General features: G+C 31.7%; 1 protein-coding gene across 2 annotated transcripts; it reads right to left on the minus strand.

Moving 5' to 3' along the window:
* Positions 1-1923: 1923 nt before the first annotated feature.
* Positions 1924-16024, minus strand: LOC145242378 (AP-4 complex subunit sigma-1-like). Of its 2 annotated transcripts, none has more exons than XM_080105381.1 (5): positions 15761-16024; positions 12739-12886; positions 10333-10419; positions 9470-9538; positions 1924-8749 (listed from the first exon to the last, which is right to left on the minus strand). In XM_080105381.1, the coding sequence occupies exons 2-5, from the start codon at positions 12874-12876 to the stop codon at positions 8711-8713; spliced, it is 333 nt and encodes a 110-aa protein (XP_079961507.1). In that variant the 5' UTR covers positions 12877-12886; positions 15761-16024; the 3' UTR covers positions 1924-8710. The 2 variants fall into 2 exon arrangements, with proteins under 2 accessions (XP_079961507.1, XP_079961508.1); XM_080105382.1 differs by having other exon boundaries at positions 8718-8771.
* Positions 16025-17970: the final 1946 nt, after the last annotated feature.

The raw sequence follows: 17970 nt of genomic DNA on the forward strand, positions 1-17970 counted from the left end.
ATCCAGACTTTCTCTTCAGCTGAATTCTCAAGAATCAGAAAATCTTTTCGATAATTAATAAAATTATATATATTTACATATAAAGTTGAGATCTTTTTTCTTGCTCTGACAGTGATAGCAAAACCTTACTTTTACTATTTAACAATTATTATAACAAACTTTTTAATATACTCAGTCATGAATATGCAAGCAACTATATAAAGGTTAGCTAATTTGCATATTCCTTTGAAAAGCATTATTAATTAATTAATTAATTAATTAATTAAAGTTAATTACATTCATTTTTTATGGTTTCTTATTAGAGGATTGATTTCATTTTGCTATTACGCTGAATTCTATTTATGCATAGTTTCTACATTCTGCATAATTGCATAGAATTTAAGATGAACACATTCTAGCACAGAAATATTTGTAGATAAGTTGGTGTATGTGTGTGCGAAAAGTCTCTACCAAACTCCTCTCTGAATATTTGGTCTATAGAGTTGAAATTTGATATATAGCCACTTTCAATTTTTTTGCCAGCAAAAATTGCAAAATTGAAAACAAAACAGTTGTCTTGGTAGGGTAAGTCAAGTAAAACATTACTGGCGTTTCTTTTGTCCATGCTCAAAATTAAACATTCATGGCTCAAAGTAGCTTATTTTTAACTTTTTGCATCCATCTCTCCATTTATCAGTCATATTTGAGCTGGTGAATTACTTTGAAGGTTTTTAATAAGGTGCAAAAACGTATCTGGAATTTGATTGGCCCCCACCCAGTCGTCTTCTCTGCAACCTCTCTCTCTCTTGCACACACACTTCAGTCTTTTTTATAAAATACTATTATGGCATGTATTCTTCAGAATTGTTTGATTCTCTGTTTCGTTTGTTCCAGCTCATTTGACTCGTTTGTCTAGTGGTTTCCATCAATTCGCTGTTTTAATACCTCATTGTAATAAAGCTTTCTATTCCAGTAGCTTCTTCCTAAAAAACAGCAAACTTGTGAAACTGTTCCTGCTCACTGTTTTCTTTTTACCTATAACCTTGGTTTTTTCAAAACCAAAATCAATATGCATCTCCTAACTTTACGATAATCATCTTTCATTCTTGTTAGCCCCTTACATAGAGTGGCTTCATGCCTTATCTGGAGCAATTTCCATAAAAACAAGCCGAGCATGCGGGTTTCTCCTCAACTAGTGAAAAATTTACTTTGCTATTTGACGGAATCTCACCATGACTAATGTTTATGCAAAATTTCAAAATTAATCCAAGGCAAATGAATAAACAAATGATTTGGGGGCAATTTTACCCCTATAATGCCCCCAAGGAGGACCCAAAATAAAAATAAAATAACTCGGACAGCAAACATACAAATATAAAATGGTTTAAAAGTTAGGTAACTGGCTTGTAATGTACATGACAAAGCAGCACAGTTATACTCTTACTTCATCATACTCTTTGAGGTGAGCAGAGTTGTTAACATACTTCTTGAAATAGTTCATTATATAAGGAAGGGCAGTAACTTCTGTAGAACTTTTTCATTGATCAAATGGATTTGAGATAATCTAGAATAAGCAACAATTAAATGGAAACATTTTGCCATAACAGCGTTTGTTTTTTGCATCTAATTAAATTATGAGCAAAACAATACAGTTTTTATTAAAAGTTTTTACTAAGTAATGATTAATGTCATTTATGAATAGCACAAAACACATAATTTTGTTAGCCATTTATTATTAAAAATATAGGTATAAGAAAAACATTTTAAAATAAAAGAATTTTTGTTTAATAAACGTTAAGAATTTATAAAAAAAAAAATTTTAAATAAAGTTTTGTAAATAAAACTATGTAAGTAAAAAAAACAAAAAAAAAAACATTTAAATAAGTGGATATTGTGCAAAAATGGTATCTTACAATTTGAAAAGTATTCATAGAAAATATTGAATAATATTAAAAATACTTTTTATTTAAATATTTGATTTTTATGGTAATCCATAAATCCCACCCACTCAAAGCAAAAATTTATTAATATATATATATATATATATATATATACACATACATACACACACAATTTATGATGGAAAGAAAATATTGTGCACTAAAAATAATGTACATTGATCAAGTAGTTTTCTTTTTTATTTAAATTTAGTTGGTTTTTTTTTTAAATAAAAATTAAAAAAAAACCATTTAAACAAATCTGAGCTTTTCCAATGCCCCCTTCTCTACGTTAAGAATGGCTTTCTAAAATTTTGCAAAAGTTTGAATTATTTAGAATTATCTACATCCAGAAATACGGCATCAAGAAATCATCAATCATTTAGGAATAAAATTTTATTTATTTTATTTTTTTTAAATAAACTACTTGATAAATTTACATGATTTTTTTTGACATTTCAGTATGTAGACCATGCAGATTTTTCTTTGATTTTGGTATTTTTTCTTTTTATCCACCAGAGGGGGGGGGGTGTATAGCCTTGTATTGATTGTTTTATTATTCATGGAAGACGAAAGTTTTTTTTTTAAATCTCTCCTCTTGGTTGTTCATTTTCAGATGCCTCAAATCAATTTGATCCACTTTTTTTTTTTTTAATTAACAATTTTTTTTTTCAACTATCAAAGCTATCTTTCTTTCAGTCAGCTGCTGTTTTAGCGAAACAAGTTATTTACCACAATCATATTTGATGAAGGTAGGTTTCTAGCAAGCGATATTCTCCATTCTTTCTGAGGTCTTCTGGAAACAATGGCTGTTACTTCTATGAAGAGGAGTTGGTTCATCACACCTCGAAGAACTCTTTCCCCATTTTTTTTTTTTTTTTTTTTTTTTTTTTGGCAGAATTTGAGTTCTACAATTTTTTTTCTATAGACAGGAATGTGCTGTTGGTATTATTTTGGAGTTTTCCTTCTCCTAGATTTGTTGCACAACAAAGACTTTAGAATCTAGTCCCACGATGTTATTTCACCCCCATAGTTAGAGGGAGGACAGTGATGCAGAAACCTTGACAAAACTTGAACACCACATGCAGAGTTTGTGCCAATAACAATTGTACATGTTTTCACGATGATTTCGCCTTTCTTTACCGTTTCACCTTTTTGCTGCATCAAGTAATCGCAATGGAACCAGAGCTTCTTCTTTAGATGTTTCCATTGCAAAACCAGAGTTGAACATCTCTTGAATGATAACGTGCACTCGGTCGATGTTGTAGACAATATAAGAAATATTAAGGAACAATAAAACAAGTAAATTTGATAATCAATATAAGAATTAAGACAGAAATAGAAATTATATACACACGCACAATTTTTTTTTGAGGATTAATTTCTTCTGTGGACAGCAACCATTTATTAAGTCGCCTGATGACGACTTCCAATTTTAACCAACAACTTGTCCGAAACATTAGCATGTCGTGTCGCAACCATGTAAATTTGTTTATATGAATAAAAAAATTTATATACATATTTTTATTTACAGAAAGTTTAGATAAGTCAGTGGTACCGTCGGTTTCAAACCTGATAATAGAGGGCCGTTTTAGATACCCATATCAAGCTCTCTTCAGCCGATACTCATCTGTTATAACCGGAATTGGAAACATACACATACATTACAAAATCTCGTGCAAATCGTTTTCTTTTTAAACAACCTTAAAATTCAAATAAAAAAAAAAACTGTAAAAAAAAAACTGTCTGTTTAATATTTTGGATGCTAAAGAAAAAAAGAAAGAAAAAGAAAAGGAGAAATTATATATACTTAAAAATTTTCTGTTATATGTTATTCTAATATATTTGAAATCTTTTTCCGATCTTAAACGGAATAGTTTTTATCCTAACTAAATTTCTAATTAATCTAAGCGATATAACTTCGTAAAGGCCTGAAGGCTAATTCAAATTGATAATAACTATTTTTATTTAAATTTATTCTTCTATATGTACAATATAATATGTTTATATTCCTTCACCCACCTTATTTGATATGGGTAAAATGTAAATTTCTTTTAAATAGTCAGAAGAAACTTATATAAATTTTATTATATTCTTAAAAAAAGCAACCCACCCAATACCAAACTCCTCACCATGACCTTATGAGCTCTCTATCCACAGCTGAAGCTTAACTCCTATCAACTACACTTACTCTACTTCCAACAGCTTCTTTCTTATGTACCAGCTCGACTATCTTTTACACCCACTCTCTAGTAATCACCACCTTGACCAGAAATTAACTAAACTAAAACTTTAGCCATACTCAACCATAAACAACCCCACATCATGCCTAACATATATAGATCCCAAACCCTCACCTTAAGAACCCTCAAAAATAAAAACCTTTGTATATTGTCCCTCTGACAACAGTAAAGAATTCTGCATCAGCTTTCAGGATACACATAATAGCCTCACCCTCAGATAGCTTAACATCTTAACATACTACCCCCCACACACATACATCAGCCTACATCTCGGTCACACAAATACAGAATTCCATTCATAGTGCATGGTCCCAAATTTGTGTCAATGAACCTTCCCAAACAGTATAGATTTAACCGCCCCCTTAAGTAAGACACTATCAAAACCCCCAATACTAATGATTACTACAATACTATCTCATTGATTACTGTACACGCAATAACCCTTATCCCTGAGTGGCCTTCGGGCCTTGATAAGTGGTGACCCCCATGTAAAAAAAAAAAAAAAAAAAAAAAAAAACTTCACTAAGAACAGTAAATTATCAACATTCTACTACCTCATAAAAACACAAACCTTCCACCCATCCACAAATCAGATCATTTCCAGCATAAACAGACCTCTATATAAAATCTTGCTCTTCAACCACTTATTTAAACCCCTATCTACATTTCTTACACATGTTAGCAGCTCTGACCAACTATTAGATAAATTACACACTGCAACCCCAACAACTATACCTAAACAATTTATATCTTCAGCCTCGATATTGTTTCTCTATATAGCCATACTTGCACACCCTGTGATTGACCTTATCACTGATTTCATATCTAATAATCTTTACTGTTTTGGGATAACCCTTACTGACATACACCAACTTCTCTGCATCATCCACAACACTTATTTCACCATCCTACAGGACACTTACAAACAAATTTCTAATTTGCCAATGGAGTCTAACCTGTCTGGCCTCCTAGCCATCTCTTACATGGATTGGCTTGAAAGACAAGCCTTAAGCATCTGCAACTCACATTCTCTCTTCACTGAATATATTGACAACATCCTCATTATCAAACACTCCCATAAGGAGGCCATCAATATTTTCCACATTTTTAACACTCAAGACACCCACTTACAGTTTACTATAGAACACCCTAATATTTCCGGTTCACTCTCACTCTTCAATTTTGACCTTAGTATTGATGAAAATAGCTCCATACATACTGAATTCTACAGAAAACCTGCCTATAGGAACCTTTTCATCATCTTTAGGTCTGGCCTGCCTCTTAAAGACAAGCTCATATGTGGAAATTATTTGATTACAGGACAAAAATCAAATACAACACAACCAAACCCTCTACCAATGATTACTCTATTTCTGCCCTCTACTGCGTATCCTTTATGCAAAATAATCTAATACTTCATCGCTAATGTATCTATTGCTAGACGTCGCATTCCTTTTGTTTACCTAGTACCCTCACTTCTGATGAAAAGCATTAGGCTTCGAAATGCCTTGGCATAAAGAGCTTTGATAACCCCTACTTCATTGATGTATCTTTCTTATTTAATTGATACTTAAATCTATATGCACCAGTATATATTTTGTATTGTCGATATTTTTTCCTCTTATATATAATGGATTTGTCATATATATATATTATTTGAATGTGAGAGGATTTATAATTATTTCCACAATCAGACAACTCTACAGCTCACACAAACCATGATAGCCATATACCAGAAATGCTATTTTCAGTTTTGCCCTGCTTTGGATTCATTAGTAGAACATATTTGAACTCAGGATTCTAAACCAGAGTACTCTGCTACATGAGCTACCAAGCCATGTACAAGAAACTGTACAGTCAAAAATCCAAATTTAATCTTAATTGATGCACACGCACACGCAAGTGTACACCCTCCATCAAAAATGTCAAAAAAATAAATAAAAAATATGCTTCGGTGTTCACACTCACCATTATAAAGATACATTAATAAAATATTCACATAAAGTCCAAAAATTGCATCAGTAATTTCATTTTTAATATATAAATTATCATTTCATGACAAAAAAAAAAAACACCATTGACTTTTTATTATAGGATGGTGAATTTCTTTCTGAATTCATTTCAGGTGACGGAGTAAGCTTGAGGTGGTTGTATGACTTGTCATTTGCTTTCTTGCTAGTTATCACCACTCAAAATGGTTTCATCTGGGAGTTAGAAATAGGCATGTGTTTACTTGCTAAAGTTTGTATGATGAGATGCAAATAAATAACACACACAATATAGCTTATTAACTATTGGATATTTTCTAAGGTATACATATTCCCTCCCCCATCTCTACTATTGATGAAAAATGGCATCTAACCAAGATTAAGAACACGTTCTTCATTGGAACAGTTGTTTTATACATCCTACTTGGATATGAGATCTTGATTGCTTTCTGTCTTTGGACTCGATTTCTGAATATTCATATATGTATGAAACGGACCATAAAGTCCTATGGATATTTTGAAAAATGAAAAAAAGAAATGATAATTGGAATTAAGCATCCTATCGTTTATTTATATTTGCTGTCGTAAAAATTAACATTTTAACAAGTGTTACCTTTGAATGTTTTGACTGTCCATTAATATCAATATCTTCGGAAAAGCAGATAAAACTAGAAATTTTTATGAAATAGATAAGAGTATAACAAACTAATTACAGAAAAAAATCACAAAAAAAAAAAAACTAGATACAAATGAATGCAGCTACATAGATATAAATTTTGAAAGTAAACAAACCAATAAACTAAAATTAGCGACAAAGTAAACTAAAACCCAGAGAGACCTACATCTTACTTAAAGACTATAAAACTAGTTTTAATCATAACTCTAGCACTCAATTAATCCGATCAAACAGGAAATAAGTAGAATTAATAAAACAATCAGTTCTAGAATAAACAAGCAAATAAAAGATTTAGAATTAAACCAATGAACAAAGCTTAGTTTAAAAAAAAAAAAAAAAAAAAACTAAAAAAAAAAACTAAAAAAATAACATAAATAAATAAAAATAAATAAATAAAAACAATTTTTCTTTCAATCAAAATAGCAGGGAGTGCCTGTGCAACTGAAAAAAAAAAAAAAAAAAAGGCTGCGATGGTCAGGTTTGAACATGAAATGAAAAAGAGGGGAAGAAGGCAAAAGCTTATGGGGAAACACATTTGCCCGCACGGCCATGAATGCTTATGACATCATAACGTTGCAAAATAAGCATTTTAAACAGTTTTAGTTTAATGTGCATGTATGATTTATGGACCCCTGCCCCCTTCCAAAAAGTGGTCCAGTTAACTGCCAGAAAACAAATCTTTTTTTCTAATTTTCACATATTATGCATCCGGAGCATTTTCCTTCAAGATGGTACCAGTTTCAACCTGGTTTGATGCGTATGAGAAAAGTTTGTAGCAGACATACAAACAAACAGACATTTGCCCTTTAAATAATAGATTAAAAAAACAAAACAAAAAAAAACATAAAATTTCATTTCTTAACAACCTGCATAGTTTTAAAGTTCTGAAAGTGTTTTAAAGTTTGTTTGTTTTTTTTGTTTGTTTGAAATTCATAGATTTTGTTAATATCTGTCTGTAAAAATCCAATATGGCTTATGTGTTGTTGATGTTTCATTATTTAAAAATTAGTTTAAAAAGAGAGAAAACAAAAAAATAAAAAATAAAAAAAATAAGGACTAAGCTTACAACTAATTTTAAGTCCAACTGGCAGTTCCCAGAACTTAGAATTAGTGGTAGGGTAAGCATTTTCTTTATTTTAAGCTGGAAATTAGCGACCACCAAGACGGAAATTAGTGACCATCTCAAAACAAAATGGACCCCCATTTTTTTATTTATTTGTGTTTGATTAAATAAAAGTAATAAATTCATAAATAATTTATCTTACAGTTTCCACACTTTAAAATTACACAGGTCAGCAAAACGTTAAATTTTCTTTCACTATGGTAAAAGTTATTTACTGTAAATTTTTTTTTTTCTTGGCTATTAACTATACTTCATGAATACAGATTTTTTGATGAGAAATGAACATATGGCACAACGGATAAAGGCATTGATTAACAATTAATTCCAAACAGTGAGTTTCTTCTGGGTATTGAAGGTTCAATCCTGACTACAAATAAGTAAAAATAAAATAAAAATTAGTTAAGAATTCTATGTCAATATGGCTGATGGAACAAGAACAATCCATCCTGTGGGTTGAGTAATCTTTCAATTAGAAATTCTATGTTTGACATTAAAATTCCCAGAGTTTGAAGATTGGGATTATACTGACCAAAACATTGTGAAAATAACATCAAAGATGAGAATAGTAATCCAATTAATCTAAATAATGCAAATTATCCTCATCTCAAAAATTCAAAAACACAAAATTATCTTGTCTCAAGTAGAAAATAAAGTAAAAAAAAAATAAATAAATAAAAAAAAAATCGATTTGTACAGAAAAAAGAATATTACCAAGCGAATAAAAGGTTACCTCCCTTACCAGAGAACTTGCTGAGAAAATATTTTCAGAGTCGAAATAAGAAAAAGGATACATCTAATTCAGACTGAAAAAGAAAGAAATAATAGCTATTAAATAATTCATAAATTAAAAAGTAATTATAATACTTGTACAACAAATTGCAAAAGTATGTATTTGAAAAGGAGCTTTACGATATGAATATTATTAACTTTTTTTACCAATAAGAATACATTGGATAAAGATGCATATATTATAGAAATCATGTTGTTCTATGTTACAGATCACTTTATAGCACTGTTGGGAAAAACTACTGGAATCCTATTGACCAATTTTTAGAGATATTTTTGAAGGAAATGAAAAGTCAACAACATTTGAAAATACATAGAATGATATTCTGACCCAGACCTAAAGATGAGATGTGTTGCAAGATTAAATAAATGAAAATACACGTGGATCATATCTTTTACAGGATATTTAAATTAACTTTGTTTTTTTTTTTATATGTATCAGTTTTCACGACAGAAATGTGTATTTTCATTTTTTTTTTTAAGTCATTTGTTCCTTCAAAAACCTCTGACAAAAAAAAAAAAAAAAAAAAAAAATTAACAATAGGCCTCCAATCAATTTTACTCTACTGGAAAAAAGGTTTTATCGTAAAAATGTATTGGGAAAAAAGAAAAGAGTTATAAGAATTCATTGCTTCATATTGTACAATAGAAATGCATTCAGAATGCAGATAATAGAGTTTTGTTTAAATCTAATTCTTACGCATAATGATTATATAATGAAACATTAGTTTACTTACCACTTTGGTAAAATAGATGTAAAGCGTTTCCAACAAATTGTGCATCTGTTCTAAGACAGCTAATTCATTCTAAACGAAAAGAAAATAGAAAAGTCAGTAACAAGATTAGTTTGATTACTTACATTCAATAATAATAACAGGCAGACTGAGACAATTATTAGCCATCTCCTACCAAAGATTCAATCAAGTAACGCGCCGACATTTACTATTTCACAAAAATTCTGTTTACATTGAGGAAGGCGGTGGTGGTGGTGCTGAGGCGTGCGCACCCCATCACCACCACCACCACCACCGCCCTCCCGAATGTAAACAGAATTTTTGTGAAATGGTAAATGTTGGCGCGTTACTTACAGAAAAAAAGGTTAATTACACTGCAGAAGCACCTGTTAAACTACACAAGTCCTATAATTGGATACCCCTATCCCCACAAAAATAACGAAAAACATAAAAATATGTTTGGTGTTTATGTTTTTGTAAACCGCTCGTGAAAACTGTTTAGATCAATTAAAAAGCATTAAAACTACGTAAGACAAAAAAAAGTAAATAAACCATTTTTTTGTTTTAACTTTATTTGAAATGACCGCTCAAAGATTCTTGCATGCCAAGATTCCTACGTGATATGATAAGACACCGCACGCAAACGTATCATGTAAGAAAAACACTACCAAAGGTGGTGAAAGAGCACAAAATAATCCCAAGGTCCAGGGGTTCATACCATGCAAACGGTAAATTTGCGGCGGGTTTGATTATCAGATTCGTTGTCAGCGACCTCAAATACCCATAAAAGAAAAAATTAGAGTGGTCAGTGTTCTGTTGTAGCGTAAGGTAATCTTTAAAAAAAAAAAAAAAAAAAAAATACAAACCTCATCATTTGTTATTCCAGACACAAAATAGAGGTTGATGTACTTCCGGTAGACGATGGTGAAGTCACGATATTCCCAAAACGTGCACTGAAAAAGTAAACAGTAAAGAGGAGATAACTCTAACCAAAGAGAAGATAACTCACAAAATATTACAAAATACAACAGCTTTAAGACTGCTGGAATCCATAAAAATATTTTTTTACAGTTAATCTAGAAACAAGGGAAATAATTTGTGTATTTTAGAAATATATAATAGGGTAGTTCAATTAAAAGTAACGTAATCTCAGCTTCATGCATCTCATATGCTGAATATGTTTTCCAATCCAAGATTTTGCCACTTGATTGTCGCTTCCAACATGTATACAAATAATAGTAAACAAGTACACAATCAAAAACTTGCTTTGACTGCCTCATTCTTTTTATTTTTACTAGAAGGTCACCACTTATCAAGGTGCAAAGGTCATTTGAGGATAAGGGTTAATGAGTGTCGGGTGGCCAGTGAAACAGAACTATGATGATCAGAAATGGTGGAAATCGAGTCAAATTTGATTAAAGAGGATAACTCAATAAAAACTTGTTTATATTGGACTTGAAAATGACCATGTTATAGTTATCTGAAAAGCAGCTCTGTGGTACAAACTGCTAGTTCTAAAGAAAAAAAAATTCATGGAATTTTCATTTAGTTTTAGACACAGATAAAGAGTAAGGGAAATTGTTGACAGTAGTAGACGAATATTGAAAATGCTTTTAGATTGAAGTTGAGTCAAGCATCTGCCATGAAAATAACGACAGAGTAAAGATAGACTCACAACATCTCTTCTTTGAGAAAAGGGGACGTCAAGAGGAGAAAAGGACATTGCTCAATAGATTTTGAAGTTGATTTTGTATCGTGTCATAGTACAACATCTCTCCAGATGTGACAACAATACTCGTCTTATGACTATTTGGCTCTTATACAAGTAGAGGATTGCATCAGGAATGAGATACCTTCTGGAGCAGTAGAATGATCCAAATATTTTTCCAGCTTAACAGATTTCATGCAAGTTTTCCATTTCAGGCCGAGAATGAAGGTCAGTCTCAGAAGCTTATCAAAGCAAGGTGCTTCTTCAAGATAAAAGCCATTTGTTTCAATTGGGGCAAAGTAGGGATCCGAGTGTTTGTGGTAAAAAAAAAAAAAAAAAAAAAAAAAAAACAGAAGTTTAGTTTTGGATGCATTAAAAGTAATCGGCCATCTTTTCTGCATTGCATCATGCATTCAAGGTTAGAAGAGATTTTGATCACCAGTTTTAAAGTCTTATATTCACATCTTTCCAGTCAACTTGTATTCAGACTACTTTTAAGTGGACCACACTATTTAAAAGCTGAACTGCTTAAATTAAATAATTATAATAGTTTATGATTTTACCAAGTACATATAAAAATGTATCAAAAATTTTCGCAACTTAAAATGCAACTTATCTCCCTTGCATTATTTGATTCATTATTCAGCTTTTTTTTTTCATCATCGCTTCTCTATAGAGAGAAGAGATGATGGATGAAATAAAAAAAAAAAAAAAAAAAAGCTTAATAACATTTAAAAAAATACTTGTCAGTATTAAACGATTATTCTGGTTAAGAAGATTGTCACAATGGCAACAATCTTAAATAACATACATCATTACTTGTGTTAGAGAATGGATCAAGAAAGAAAGAGAGGGAGGTGTGTAAATTAGATTGAGACACGTTGACCGGAAGTCAGGATCAGCTGATAGGATTGCGTGAGTCATGTGATCAGGTTAGCTGAATCGTGGAGATTTGGTTTAGACTAAGAAGAGGACGGACAGCTTCACGGTTGTCGCCTTTCCTTCACTGGGGGGGGGACGCTGACGTATGTAGAAACAAGAGAACCACACAGGCCAGATTCACTTTCCAGCCATTCTGCGAGACATCTGGAAAGTGAAATAAAAAACTATAAAACCAATTCATTGTGTTGGAGTGAATGAATATTCATCTAAAACAAGTACCAGTCTCCCCTCCAAGACGAGATGATTCCAGATGGACCAACATCCAAGATGCAGAAGGTATGTTGAAAAATACATGTACCACACACACACAACATTAACTCTGACAAGACAATCACACACGATCCCCTTTATGATACACTCCTCTCTCTATCTACCATAAGCAAGAAAGACAAAGAGAACTAAAAAACGGACTGTTGCTTACACCAATGGTTGTGTTTTTGAATTCTTAAAAAGTGTTTAATATAACACTTGTACTAAATTCTAAAATCCAACAAGATAATTTTATACTATTTTTAAAGAAAAGAAAAATAAAGTAACATGGCGAATAGAAATGTCTTATTGGAATAAATAGAACAATCAAGTGATCAATTTGAAATAAACATAATCGATTTGCAAAACAGACCGGTTTCCCAGTGCTGGACAAGCATCTTCGTATAATGTCTCTCTCAATAGCGGATTTGTCCTCGTGGTTGAAATGTTCAAAATAATGAGTCAATCGAAGGCGGCCAGCTTTATTCACAATCAGTAGAAATTTTATCATCTTTAAGTTTCTACAAAAAAATAAAAATAAAAAATTTTAATTTTAAAAGGATGTTAATATTTTAATAAAAATATTTCAATTTTTTTTTTTTCATTTTACTGCAGTGCAAGTTCTCAGAAATTCTTTCTTGGGCAAACACTTGACTTATGCGATACATAGATATCTGAGTGTTCAATTAAAGTTCCCCTTTACCTTTCAAACAGTTTGCTTCTGACTATCCAATTTTCTTTTGTTATTGTTGTACCATGTTATTGGCATGTTCTTTGCTACGATTTTATTTTTAAATTTTACATAGTCTGTCCCAGACAAATGATATGAAACATTTTTAAATAATCACTTAAAAATAAAAAGCAGTGATGGGGATGACTTTTTTTTTTATTTTAAAAATAATATCTACCTTAAGTTAAAAACTGGGCAAATAAAACTTAAAAACTAAAACAATTTTGTTGCACCTCGAGCAATATCAAATCAGTAGAGCCAGTTTAAAATGAAATAAAAACTATAAGAGTACTTGCCTTAAATCTAAAATTCAAGGGTTAAGTGATGTTATATGGTGTTAGATCAGCCATTATATAGTTTATTTGATTTAATGCATATGGCCTTATTGACGTGTAATGATGAAAGATGTAATAGTTTTCCGTCTTACTAAAGGGTTACCATAAAGGCTGAAGATCACTCAAGCATAAGGGTTAATGATATAAGATATTTGCTTGTTGTTGTTGTTTGCTTGTTGAGGATAATTAATTGAAAGAATGAACTAAGTTTGATTACTCCTGGGGGCGGTTTATGATAGGAATTGACATTGGATCCAAAGACGACCATGTTGTAATCTACAAGAACGCAGTCCAGTCACCACTTAGCAAGGCCCAGGGGTCACTCGAGGATAAGGGTTAATGAGTGTACAGTAGTCAATGGGACAATATCATAGTAGTGGAAATTTGGTAAATGGGATTACTTAAGGGGACGACTCATCAAGAATTTGTTTACATTGGACTTGAAGACGACCATATTGTTGTTAGCTGGAAAACAGGGAAACGGAAGAAAGTTCCACAGGCGTGCAGTTCTAAGAAAGAAGCTTTGTTCATGGAATCTATGTTTAGGTTTAGGCAGATAAAGAGTTGGAAAAATTATTGATAGTGGTTTCAACTAGACGAGTGTTATATATATATAGGCACACAGTCATTAAAACATAGCATTAAAGTTTCTCAACAGTATAAAAAGTAAACACATTACAAAAAAATACAATTTATGGTTCTCTTGAACTTTTCAGCTTTAAGATGTTTGCCGTTGAAACAACTCCATCAAATTATTAATTGAACCTAAGTGTTATAAAACTAAAACTAATCTGCTTAATATTGGGCGCTTCTACACTATCAGAACGAAATTTTGTAGTTGATAAATGGAGTTTTAAGACAAAAACCAACGAGTTCTATTTTTTTTTTTTTTTTTTTTTCAATTCTAATAAATTACAATGTTAGCTTCAAAATTATGCAATCGACATTACCGGAATATTACTGAATTAAAAAAAAAAAAAAAAAAAAAAAAAAAAAAAACAACTTTAATCGTGTTAACAGGTGAAAAATTGTGGCCATCTTGTTTCTATGAAATAGATCGAAACGGAAAATTACCTCCCTTTTGAACTCTCCTGTATCTTACATAAGCAAATGCGATCGTTTTCTTAAAATTCTTTCTTTAATAAATAATTTTCTACCTTATCGATTTTCGTAATTTTTGGATATAAACACCTTAAAAATACGCGGAATACGTAGATACCATTGTTTTCATGTGAAATTCAGTATTATGATTTCCTAAATTTCGTTCTGATAGTGTAGAAGCGTCGAATATTGTTTTAATGGCAGCCATCTTAAAGCTGAAAGGTTCAAGATAACCGAATTTTAAAATGAACAAATTAATTCATCCAAAGTTTGGGAGATAATTTTTAAAAAAATGCACAAAACAAAATAGACGAGATATTCCAACGGCCCCTATACTACAACTGAACCTTTCGTTGTTATTTTTGGCTTTTTAAATAATAACATTATTTCAGCACGGTTCACTCTCTCCAGGAGTACCTTATTTTTTATCTCTTCTCATATTGCGGAATTTTATTTTTTTTACGTTTTTGATTAGTTTCGTAATTAGTATTGGGATTAATTCTTATTTCAGTCCCTTAAATTATTTAGAATGAAATGGGTTTTATTCTTTACTAAATCTTTAATAATACAAAATCAAAACACAAATAGCAAGTTTTGTCGTACACGTGAAACTCGAAATGAAAATTCAACGGAAACTATAATCGCCAAGAAAGAGGCTATCTAAGAAAGATCGACAACACAAGTTTATAATTTTATAGCGAATAATTTAGAAGAGTGAAATAGGAATTAACCTCGCAATGAGGGTAATCACGAAGACTAAAAACAAACCCATCTAAATTGGCGATGAATGAAATAAGAAAATAAAAATTATTTTCTCAGAATTAAACGAAAAATAAGTGTAAAAGACAATGATCACGTGGTCTGGTCCGCCCTTAAATTAACATGTAAACAAACAAACAAATACATTTAATGAAGGTATTAGTTAATTTAAATAACAAAACAATCCAAAAATGTAAATAAATTCGTTTTATTTCATCTAGATATATATATATAAAATGACTAAATAAATAAGTCTCAAATTTTAAAAGCAAAAATAATGCACCGTGCACCGGTTGAACCCAGAAATAGTTTTTGTTGTTGTTTTTTTTTATTTTTTTATTATCATTATTATTATTATTATTATTATTTGATGCTATTATGAAAATAGAATGTTTTTCGAATAAAAATTAAATTTCCGAACTAAAATTATAGAATAAATAAAGAGTCTATACTAAAATTATGTCGCTTACCTTTCTTTCAAAACTGGAGACGGAAACAAAATGGCGACTGTTCGCACTAACTATGGAAGACGCTAAGCGCCACTTTATATAGAAACACGTTTCGATTTCAAAACGTTTCACTTTGATAAATATCTCACTACGTTGACCGCATTAAAGATATTAGATGACGCAAAAGACCTATTTACAGTCATTTGAAGGTTTCAACTTGAACTAATCAAAAATAAGATATTTGCGTCATAGTAGGACAAACAATCTCTACTGGTACTACTACTACTACTACTACTACTAGTAGTAGTAGTAGTGCGACATTCAGGTAGAATCCTAAAGCATTTTCGATTTAGTGAGTAGTAACAGGAAGACCTGGCGTTTTCCGGTATCCAATTCACAAACTCTATGCCATTTTGTTGCCGGCTCATAATATATTACATTCTTATAAGGTGATAAAAAATGGGATAAAACTTGTCGAAAGCGCTCTGTTTTAGGGTTGTTTTAAAAATGGAATGGAAATTTAAATTTCGTTCCATTAATGTTTTTATTTATTTATTTTTCAGATTGCTCTGCTCTCACATTTTACTTAAGAAATGCTTGACAAACAATATAATTTTCAAGTGAGGAATTTAGATTTCTCAAAAAATGTCCCTTTTTCTCTCACTCATGGCGAAACAGCATCCCCCCCCCTTTTTTTGTTTTCAACGAACATAGTTTGCGCAGTTGCACATTCGACTTTTCTTCGTAAAAGAACACAATGAATACACTATTAGGAAACTCCTACTTAAATCTTCGGTCACTGTGGCCTGGTTGTCTCATTCAAGAGTACTTGCAAAGGGTGTTTATTCCGAAAGCCGTTCTTGACATGGGGAGGTTGGGGGTATTTATTTCAAAAGCCGTTCTTAACATGGGGAGGTTGGGGGTATTTATTCCAAAATCTGTTCTTAACATGGGGAGGTTAGGGGTAATACCTCTTAAAAGCAACTCTCTACAGGTAAGTTAAAGCATACTGCTTTCGACAAGTTACACCAAAAATGGTTTTATGTTGTTGCTGTTTTTTTTTTAATTTTGTTTTTGTTTTTTAAGACTATGATATCTAGTCTAAAGTTAAAAATTAATACAAACCAGCGGCAAGGAGCAGACCCGAGAACTGGAGTTTGCCATTAGGCTACATCCATCTTGCCAACAGTGACGGTTGAGTTTCAGTTAAGTTTCGCCTGATGGCTATAGAAAACAGGCTAATAGGTCATTCGGCATCAGTTGAGGAGGATTACTCTGGTCGGATGTTGCTGCGTTCATACTAAGGATCGTGTTCTATCAATTCAACATTGTTGCTTGGGATCATATTCATTCAATCCAACATTGTTGCTCAGGATCATATTCATTCAATCCAACATTGTTGATCGGGATCATATTCATTCAATCCAACATTGTTGCTCGGGATCATATTCATTCAATTCAACATTGTTGCTCGGGATCATATTCATTCAATTCAACATTGTTGCTCGGGATCATATTCATTCAATTCAACATTGTTGCTCGGGATCATATTCATTGAATTCAACATTGTTGCTCGGGATCATATTCATTCAATTCAACATTGTTGCTCGGGATCATATTCATTCAATTCAACTTTGTTGCTCGGGATCATATTTATTCAATTCAACATTGTTGCTTGGGATCATATTCATTTAATTCAATATTGTTGCTTGGGATCATATTCATTCAATTCAACATTGTTGCTCGGGATCATATTCATTCAATTCAGCGTTGTTGCTCGGGATCATATTCATTCAATTCAGCTGTGTTGTTCGGGATCATATTCATTCAATTCAGTGGTGTTGCTTGGGATCATATTCATTCAATTCAGCTGTGTTGCTTGGGATCATATTCATTCAATTCAGCGGTGTTGCTTGGGATCAGATTCATTCAATTCAGTGGTGTTGCTTGGGATCATATTCATTCAATTCAGCGGTGTTGCTCGGGATCATATTCATTCAATTCAGCGGTGTTGCTTGGGATCATATTCATTCAATTCAGCGGTGTTGCTCGGGATCATATTCATTCAATTCAGCGGTGTTGCTCGGGATCATATTCATTCAATTCAGCGGTGTTGCTCGGGATCATATTCATTCAATTCAGCGGTGTTGCTCGGGATCATATTCATTCAATTCAGCGGTGTTGCTCGGGATCATATTGTCGCGGCTTGGCCGCTAACAAACAACAACAAC

The sequence above is a fragment of the Euprymna scolopes genome, chromosome 21 (genome assembly GCF_053919585.1).
Source record: "Euprymna scolopes isolate OS-2025 chromosome 21, ASM5391958v1, whole genome shotgun sequence".
NCBI classification, from domain to species: Eukaryota; Metazoa; Mollusca; class Cephalopoda; order Sepiida; family Sepiolidae; genus Euprymna; species Euprymna scolopes.